Source organism: Sminthopsis crassicaudata, chromosome 2 (assembly GCF_048593235.1).
Source record: "Sminthopsis crassicaudata isolate SCR6 chromosome 2, ASM4859323v1, whole genome shotgun sequence".
Taxonomy (NCBI): domain Eukaryota; kingdom Metazoa; phylum Chordata; class Mammalia; order Dasyuromorphia; family Dasyuridae; genus Sminthopsis; species Sminthopsis crassicaudata.
In genome coordinates this window covers 357,648,320-357,658,552 of record NC_133618.1, presented here as the reverse complement: position 1 = coordinate 357,658,552, position 10,233 = coordinate 357,648,320, and the positions used below count along the sequence as shown (strand labels likewise).

The following is a 10,233-nucleotide window of genomic DNA, read 5'->3' as shown; positions in this document are numbered from 1 at the left end:
TGATGGGCACAATCCAGTTTCTAGCCACCACAAAGAGGGCTGCCACAAACATTTTTGCACATACAGGCCCCTTTCCCTTCTTTAATATCTCTTTGGGATATAAGCCCAGTAGTAACACTGCTGGATCAAACGGTATGCACAGTTTGATAGCTTTTTGAGTATAGTTCCAAATTGCTCTCCAGAATGGTTGGATACATTCACAACTCCACCAACAATACATGTGTCCCAGTTTTCCCACATCCTCTCCAACATTTGTCTTTATCTTTTCCTGTCATTGTAGGCAATCTGAGAGGTGTGTAGTGGTATCTCAGAATTGTCTTAATTTGCTTTTCTCTGATCAATAATGACTTGGAACATTTTTTTCATATGACTAGAAATAGTTTCAATTTCTTCATCTGAAAATTGTCTGTTCATATCCTTTGACCATTTATCAATTGGAGAATGGCTTGATTTCTTATAAATTAGAGTTAATTATCAGAACCTTAACTATAAAAATGTTTTCTCAGTTTATTGCTTCCCTTCTAATCTTGATATAATCAAAATTTTCTATTTTGTGATCATAATGTTCTTCTTTGGTCACAAATTCTTTCCTCCTCCACAGGTCTGAGAGGTAAACTACCCCATGTTCTTCTAATTTATTTATAATCTCATTATTTATGCCTAGATCATGAATGCATTTTGCTCTTATTTCGGTGTATGGTGTTAAGTGTGGGTCAATGCTTAGTTTCTGCCATACTAATTTCCAATTTTCCCAGAAGTTTTTGTCAAATAGTGAATTCTTATCCCAAAAGTTGGGGTCTTTGGGTTTGTCAAACACTAGATTGCTATAGTTATTGACTCTTTTATCCTGTGAACTTAAGCTATTCCACTGATCAACTAGTCTATTTCTTAGCCAATTTTAAATGGTTTTGGTGACCACTGCTTTATAATATATCAACTCTTATTTTTTTTTCTTTCTTTTTTTTAATAGTTTTTATTATGCATGGGTAATTTCACAACACTGACAATTGCCAAACTTTTTGTTCTAATTTTTCCCCTCCCCCCAGGCAGGTTGACCAATACATGTTCAATATGTTAAAATATAAATTAAATACAATATATGTATACATGTCCAAACAGTTGTTTTGCTGTACAAAAAGAATCAGACTTTGAAATAGTGTACAATTAGCCTGTGAAGAAAATCCAAAATGCAGGCGGACAAAATTAGAGAGATTGGGAATTCTATGTAGTGGTTCATAGTCATCTCCCAGAGTTCTTTTGCTAGGTGTAGCTGGTTCAGTTCATTACTGCTCTATTGAAACTGATTTGGTTCATCTCATTGTTGAAAATGGCCACATCCATCAGAATTGATCATTATATAGTATCAACTCTTATTTTCAAAATGAGGAGATTGGGGTCAAAAGAAGTTAAGTCACACAAGTTGTATGTCAAAGGAAGAATTCAAACTCATATCTTCTGACTCCAGATTGATCTGTGAATATTTACCTACTGTGCCTTCATACTCTATGGAGAATCTAAGGCTATTTATGCAACATGCAGTTTTATTTCCTCAATTTATGCTCTCTTCACAATTTTGATGAACTTGTTTTTTGAGAGTAGAGATAGGGCCTTCACTTGCTGAAAGAAATCTTTTTTTCTTTCTTTGTCTCTTTTCATGTGCAATTATGTCACCTGGGCCTATTTATCTAATTTAGTTTTCACAAACCTAGATAAATATTTCTATTTTTTAATAGGGGAAATAGGGAAAAAAAGGGATTAAGCAGTCTTGGCAATTGTATTTCACTTTGTTTTTAATCCAAAAGTCCCATAAAACATAAGAAGGTTAAATGTAACGTTCTGCTCTTAAATATATATATATACATATACATATATATAAAACTGTTTAATAACAAGAAGAGTTTTTTCATGAAAAACAAACAAACAGGGGCAGCTAGGTGGCACAGTGGATAGAGCACCAATCCTGAAGTCAGGAGGATCTAGTTCAAATCTGATCTCAGACACTTAACACTTCCTAGCTATGTGACCTTGGATAAGTCACTTAACCCGAATTGCCTCAGCAAAAACAAAAAACAAACAAACAAACAAACAAACAAACAAACAAACAAACTACAAAACCTCAGGAGTTTTAGCTGACTAAAATCTTAATGAGTCAACAGAATGATATGGAGAGAGCATTAATAGGAATCTCATATTCACAGAAAGGGTGGTAATAGACCCTGTATTGGTTAGATTCGTTTTGGGGGCCACACTCAAGAGAACTATTGATAAATTGGAATGACTGCAACAGGGTAACCAAATATTCAAAACTATGGTACATTAAGATCAATTGAAAGACCTGGAGATGGTCTTCTTGAGGAAGAAAAGAATTAGTAGGATTCTGAAAGCTATCTTCTAATATTAGAAGGACTTTGAATAGAAAACAAACATTTCTCTTAGTTAACAAACAACTAGGATTAATAGGTGAAAATTATGGAGATTCAGATTTTGGCTCAATTAAGAAAAGAAGAGAATTACCTAATAACCAGAGCAGCTCTACAATGAAACAGAATGCCATGTGAGATAGTGAGCTCCCTGTCTCTAGAAGGATTCAAACAGAGGATGGATATTCTCACTAAGGGGTGAGGAAAAGCAGATTCCTACATTGGAAAGGAAATTGGATTAAAGAAATTCCTCACTTCTTTGTATAAATTCTGAGATCTCATATAAAATGGGATGTCCCCTCTTTTTGGTAAGGAACAAATTATAGAAAAGAAAGATGTTGGCTTAGATTCAGTTCAGAAAACAATTTACTGAGGCTAAGTTATCATTTGTAGGCTCAGTTACCTATGTCTACATTTATAATTTAACATGAAGATAACACCCATTTAATAGCATAATGACAACTATTAATCAGTAAATATATATTGGGCTTCTAAAACGTATATGTAACTGTAATAGAGTATTTTTAGTGGGGAAGCAACAGCCACAGGTGAAAATTGGAAAAAAAAATCATTGAGTAGGACAAATGTGAGTCCCAAAGGTTTGGGCAAATGATACTGAGAAGTAAGATATTTTAATGAAAGGAGCATTGTCAGGGGTTCAAATCCTGTCTCCTGACTTCACTATTCCTGTGACCAAATGGAGTCTTAGTTCTTTCATCTGTAAAATGACATCAATAACATTTCCAGTACTTATTTACTCACAGGGTTGTCTGCTAAAAAATTGTGAGCAAAAATAAATTTGAAGAGATGTGCTGGAGCTCAAGGAAGTTCCTGATCTAAGAATGCAGGACTGGGCTTTTTATAGAATAGGACCTTAATAAATATAGACTGACAGATGATCTTTGAAAACAGAGCATTTTAGAACCAGAAGAAACCTTCAAGATCATCTTGTTCAATCTCTTCATTTTATAAATAGGAAACCTGAGGCCAAGAGAAGAAAAGGACAAGATCACAGAGTTATACTGTTATAGTTCTGGGATTCTGGTCAGATTGAGTCTTAAATTAAAAAAAAATCCATATCTCATTCTTTAAACAGTGGTAGCCCCTGAAGGCTGTCTATGTTAGTGGCAATTGACCAGAAAATTCTAGATAAACAGTTATTTAACTTGTCTATTTTGGTCAATGTCTAGAGAGTACACTAGATGTTCGAATAAGGATTTTAACTACCTTTTCTCTACTTAAAAAAAAAAAAAAAACTACTCTCCCTTCCCCTTTGAGTCAACATGTGCTGGGCTTTCCTAAAAGAATAGCATTAAGCAGAGAGTGGGGAAAGCAGTAGTCCTGGTGAGCCCTTAGCGATCGATGTCATTAAGGACTTTTCTTGCCTGCTATTGTTATAGAGTTGGGAATATGGTTTGCTTTTCTTGGTCTGGGAGGTAATAATGATGATTCTCCTTATTTTTAAAGCCCTTTCCTGCTGCCCACAGCTATATACAGCTGTCTGAGACAAAGGCTTGAGATTCTGTGCCACTGGACTGGTTGCAGGATGCTAGCTAGAGCTTTGGGATTTGTTTCCTGGTGGGTCTTCTGAGGGCTTAAAAAGATAAAGGAAAAAGACAAAACCTAGTGTTCTTACCCTCTATTCCAGACACGTGCACCTACAGCACAGCTGAACAGACACCCTTGGTGAAGGCACAAATAGAGGATTTACTCTTTCTTCCACAAACAGAAGGAGCCTTCCAGCCAAAGACTGAAATGAGTAACTTCCAAGAGCCCTTGTGCATAAGGAAAACAGAAAATCCCATCTTTCCAGGAACGTGCTTGTATTTTTTTCTTTTTTACAAGAAAAATAAAGCCAAATGCAACTAATGGAAGGATGTAATTCAATGGTGGTAGTGGCAGTGGTGGGGAAATTGAAGAGGAAGAGGAAGTAAAGAAAGCCATGAGTGATTCTTTTTCCTCAGAGATTTCTGGAGAGAATTAATTCCTTTCTGAATTCTGAGGTTGTGTCTGAAGTCTTCCCTTTCATTGTTGTATTCTCTTTGTCTATCTGAATGCAACCAACCCACCAAACTGTTCACTACCTTGCCCCAAAGATATATTTGTAAAGTCTAGAAGCTGAGGCCTCATTTAGTTGAATCAGCTCAAGGGATCTTGAGTTTGCTACTTGAGGGTACAATCAGTAACACAGGCTCCTCATATGCTTTTAAGGAGAGAGGAGTTCAGCAGTGTACATCTAAAAGGAGGAAGTGGTCAAGGCTGTTTCTGGACACCTCTCAACATACATTCTTTCCCGTGGTGTTGGATTTGTCACTTTCCCTAGTCTATTTTCTTCCTCCATTCTCCTCTGGTGTTATCAAAGAGGACTAGCCTGAGAAGTTTTGTTCTAGACCATTTTGGAAAGCACCTCATGCATGTCAGAGCTTCCAGAACTGTCACTTGTAACTACCCTAGTTTTGAAATTAAAAACAGAGGATCCTGTTGACTAATAATACCTCTTGTTAGCTAATTGTCTAACAACAAATAAACAGGAGACAGCCAAAAATGTCCCACTGTTTGGATGACTGATTTCACCGTGGGAAAATGAAGACCCCTCAGCCTTTGAGTCCCCATGAGAATGTTCTCTTTGGAGTAGACTGAGCAAACATAGAGATCCAACCCTGGAGCATTGCTCTGGAGTTTCAATTTAGGCTTTTCCTAGGCAGACAGGTTGGTGGGCCGGCCTTCATTCTGTGTCTGGGCGAATGTAATCATTCACCCACTTACAAGCAGCCCTACACCTATCTAGTGTGACCAGTCATTCATCTTCCAGGGGGCTGATGTTTGAGGGCAACCTGGATATTCAGCCAGGAAACTTCAATAGAAAACAATTCTAATGTATTGTTTACAAATCAATTTCCCCTTTCAAATAGTCGGTTGGGAGAATGGGGTAGCCAGAGCAAGCCTGCCCGGTGCCCCACACCTGTCACTCTTCACTTCCTAGCCAATGGCCACACTCTATTGATTCTTTAATCCCCTCTCTTTGAAAACCTGAGCCAGCTGATGCTCGGTAATTCAAAAGAAATTTCTTTCCTATAGAGTCCACCTCTACAGGTAGTGGCGCACCCAGGGCTAATTTTCCCAGAGAAAATCTTAATTGGTTTCTTGTGAATGAATTGGTAAAGCTCGTAATGGTTTTCTTTAAGGTGGAAGGAATCCAAGGTCCCCAAACGCCAAGGTTGATAAAACGACCTTTAAGGCCCTTTCAAACTAAGTCTTATTTTAGAGAGATCGGAGAAAACTCTCAATTGTCTGATGACACCAGACGGTGAGAAGTTGAGTTTAGGACTATTACAGGGCTTATGTACCCACTATGAGTGGGTAACTTCCCCAACGGATTGATATTGTCTTAGGAGTGCTGAGAGGATTGGGTCAGCAAAGTACTAAAGAAACTTAAACGTTAAAAAGCAACCAAAACAAACAAACAAACAAACAAAAACTTTTTTATTTACACGGAGTATCTGAAATACAGAGCGTGTAAACTTTCAGATCATATACATAATAATAGAATAAACTCTTTATGTACAAAAATACATTTTCATATGAATGAAACATCTTGAATAAATTAAACTCCTATGCAGCGCCGCAGCTGAATAGCCCGTGTCTGCTGCTCTGAGCCCTTCTCTATAGCACTACGACGGTGCTGGAGGTCACGATCCATAATGCATGAAGCCCACTCCTTGTCTCTCCTTTTTAAGCCTTTTCATTGTATTGTCAGCCCGTTCAAACCAAATTTTCATGCTCGTTTTTCTTCATTAGAGTTCTACAAATTGTAAAATTGACTTTTCACCTCGTCTTCAGCAGCTGACCTGCCCCTTTGCTAACTCTCCCTGCAGTGGGGGCTCAGCTCAGCAGCGCCACAAAGAAGGGAGTCTTGGGGAAGTTCACAAAGTGCAAAAAGGGAAGGACGCAAAGTGAAGGATTCTGCTAGGGGCTGGAGGGACCGAGGTGACTTAGAGCCCCAGGGGCGAACCCCCACTCGAGCTTCTCTCAGGATAGCTGAGCAGGGGAGACCCAAACTGTTAACTGCATCCCTAGCCACCCACCCACACACCCACACCTCCTTCTCCACCCTTCCTCTCCTTTAGAGTTTCCAGGGACCTCCCCGAGGTCACTTGTGATCCGCCCGCCTGTATCAGAGCGGAGTCTGTGTATGGGCGCACCACGGGCTCGGCTAACGATAGGGCACGAAACAGGGAACGCCGGGGACTAAGTCTTTGGGCAGGCCGGGGAAGAAGAGGGGGTCGGGGTTTCCGCAGCCAAAGTCCTCGGAGGCTGCGGGGCTGGATGGGTTAGAGAGAGGAGATGAGGAACAGCAGGAGGAGGGTGGGGAGAACGAAGAGGAGGAGGAGGCTGCAGGTGGGGAAGCGCTGGAGAGCCACGATTCTCCATCGCTGGCCGAGTTGGGAGAGTCGGCGGGGTGGAGGTAGGTTGGTAGGAGCAGCTCCTTGGGGGGCCCTTGCAAATACTGGTCAGCGAGACGCAGGGTCTCAGCGAGGGCCCAGATGTAGTTGTACGCAAAGCGCAGGGTCTCGATCTTGGTGAGTTTGGTTTCGTCTGGGAAAGTGGGCAACACGCTTCGCAGTTCGTCCAAGGCTGCGTTCAGGTTGTGCATCCGGTTGCGCTCTCGATCGTTGGCCTTCACTCTGCGGGTCTTGCGGATGGTGTGCAGCAGTGCCTCGCTCCTCACCCGGCCGCGGCCTCGCCGTCTCTTGCGCTCCTTTTCCTCCTCTTCCTCGTCCTCTCTCAACTCTTCTCTCCGGTGCTGTTCGCAGCGCTGCACGGAGGAGGTGGCCTGCGGGAGCCCGCTGCTGTCCTCCTCGTCTGTGAGAAAGTATGACAGGTCGCTGCTGTTCTCGAAGTCCGAGAGGTTGCTGTCCACGAGAGAGGCCATTCCTGGAGGGAAACAGAGAGACAGAAACATTGTGAATGAATAATGTACTTTTTGGAGGGCAGAGGGAGAGGGAGGGAGTGCGGGGTCCCTCCTTAGTGGTGAGGGAATTGCGTTCTTTTCAAGACCCACTTACTAGTAGAGTTCCGAGTCCCGGCCCGACCCCTCCCCCTAAGCGGAGTTCCTTAGACGGAGAGGAAATTGAAAGTTCCCGGAAACTTCCGGGCTAGGCCGCCTAAGAGGGGCCACGCGACAGTCTTGTCTCTGCTTCTATCTCGCCAGTGATCAGCTCGTGTGAGCACGGAGTGTGGCACACGACTGGCCTCAGGACACCTTATATACCCTGAAAAACAATAGGTGCTCCCATCCCCTCCGGCTCTCTCTCTCTTGGGGCCCCCCCACCCCCGCCGGTCTCTCCGCTCCCACTCCCCCCCACCCCCGCCTGAGAGAATGAATGGAGAGAGGCAGCAGGTCGGCCCCGTGCTGCACCCTGGATAATTTGCATAATTTATGCAGGCGGGGGTGAATCTCCCTCCCCCTTCCCCCACGGTCCCGGGAGTGTGCCTATAATTACTGCGGGCCAATCGCGAGGCTGAGCGGCCGCCGGGCCACGTGAGTTATCTCCGGGTTAAATCCTGATTGAGCTTCATTAGTATCTTTGGAGGGGAAGGGTTGCGAGGGATTGGGTAGAATCCCAAGGAGGTCAGACTTGGGGGTGAAGGGAGCGCACTCCTCCCTCACAAAGCCCCAGTAGCCCAGGATTCTGGGGCGCGAGGGTAAGGGGGTGGCACACAGCGCAGGATCGCGTTGCTAGCTCCAACAAATGGAAAAAGTTCACTGACTGGAGCCCTTTCCCTACTGTGCCTGGCCCTCAGGGGCGCATCTCGGAGCCCGGGGTCTGGGGCACAAAGGGACAGTGACTCCGAGGGTGAATCGGAGCGCCTCAGCACTCAGAGGTAGAGATGAAAGGGCTCTTCTTGCCCCGCTCCTGTGCTCCCCCAAACACTATCCACCACCACGAAACAAACAAAGCACCTTCCTCCGGGCTCCGGGAAGAAGAGAAGGGAACAATCAGCGCTAAACCTTCTTTTAATCGCTCTGATAGGTGTGTGAACCCTGTCTGAGCTACTGGGCTGCGGAGCATCTGCACACGTTTCCTGGGCCTGATGGTTCGTGAGACAGTTGTGGAAGGGGGGTAGCGCTGCTGTATAATAATTTAAAAGAACCATTTCACAGCGCTCGGAGGCCTGCGGGAAGTGATTTAAGTCTCGAGGGACTCTGTTCCTACCTCTTTGTCTCTGATGGGAAGATACAATTTATTTTATTTTATTTTTTTAGGGCATGGGAAGAAAATACCGTGTGCATGTTTCTTCCCCTTTTGGTCTTCACTGCCAGTCCCAAAGTGGTGATTTTGATAACTATTATTGTGGGTTTTTTAAGTCTACAAACACACTAGGGACTACTTGTCTAAACCTCTTCTCTCTAGAGAGTCAGACTTCTCTCATGCTTTAGGATGTAATTGTCCCTTTTCTCCAACTTGGGGGAGGGGAACTGGGCTAAAAATGGGGAGATGGAGAATAGCAGAGACCTTATGCTCTTCAATGCAAAGCAGAATTCAGCTTGATAATTTATATAAACTTAGCTGGATATTTCCCAGTTAATTGTCGTGGTGGTTTTAGCCACTTTGCATTATCTGCAACAAATGTCTAATACCCTCACTGCCTTCCCTTTCAAAGGAACCACCGTCCTTCTCGTCTTCTCTAACCCATCAGCTGTTGCGCAGTCAGGGAATTGGAAACGAATTTTAGTATCACCGGGAGTGAAACAATTAGCAAGGGAAATCTGCCAATCTCTCCTCTGTCCCATTAAATCCACAGCCCAGTATAAATGATTTTTGGATTATCTACTGCGTGATCAAGGGGTTGGAAAGACCTCTTTACTCCTCCCTGGAGTATTGGAAGGGGTGTTCTTTTTACTTGTGCTGATAACTGACAGTTAACTGCGTCCCAAAATTATACTTTCGAAACATTGGACAATAGGCCCTTACTTACCCTTTTGAAGAATGCTTTTCTATTCCCTCAAAGATTTCAGACACCAGAAGTCCCAAAGTGCTTTTGAAAAATAAGCTGGACAAAGATTTGGAATCCATTTTGAAATAGCCACGGGCTAAAGGTGTGTGTTGCTTGATCTCTTTTTGTTGTTGCTAGATAGATAGGGAAAAGGGTTAGCGGAAGTAAGCTGAAAACCTTAAAATCTTGGCACTTTTGGCTAATTTTGTCAGCTGTTTTATTTGTCTTTGCCCCTGCCTCCTTTTGTCCAAATGGTTGAGGAGGCAAGGATTTCAGATACATTCCCAGTTTAAAAGAATATTTTGTAATTTCGTTTAGGCACATTTCCCCTCCTCCCCCTGTTCTCCCCATGGGTCTTAAGTTTGTTAAAGCTGTAAATCAACCCAAGTCTTTCAAAAGACATCTTGAAATAATTGTCACTGAAAGGAAATTGTCTCTTATTTTCCAAATGACTGCATGTATTTTGTGCATATTGTATTTTGAAACCCACACTTTTCATATGAATTTTCTATATGTGAATGATTTTGAGCTCTAAAGTGTTCATTCAAATATACACACATATATGTGTACAAATGATATGTGTATATATAATACACACATACATATATACACTCAAAGTTCTCATATTCTCTTTCACTCTTATACGTGCCCATTACCCCCATTTCCTCCCATATATCAATCAATCAACAAAAACCAATTGTTGGATACTCAATTTATGCCAGTTTATCAATTAAGTCATAGTAATTAAAAAAGAAAAGCAAAAATAACTTCTGTCTTCAAACAGCTTACATTCTAATAATAGAAACATAAATCA

At 42.3% G+C, this 10,233-nt stretch overlaps 1 protein-coding gene across 1 annotated transcript; it reads right to left on the bottom strand.

Annotated features, from left to right (window-relative positions):
- Positions 1 to 4,174: 4,174 nt before the first annotated feature.
- On the bottom strand, positions 4,175 to 7,712 carry NEUROG1 (neurogenin 1). The gene is made up of 2 exons (XM_074290878.1): positions 7,487 to 7,712; positions 4,175 to 7,355 (listed from the first exon to the last, which is right to left on the bottom strand). The coding sequence occupies exon 2, from the start codon at positions 7,351 to 7,353 to the stop codon at positions 6,634 to 6,636; it is 720 nt and encodes a 239-aa protein (XP_074146979.1). The 5' UTR covers positions 7,354 to 7,355; positions 7,487 to 7,712; the 3' UTR covers positions 4,175 to 6,633.
- Positions 7,713 to 10,233: the final 2,521 nt, after the last annotated feature.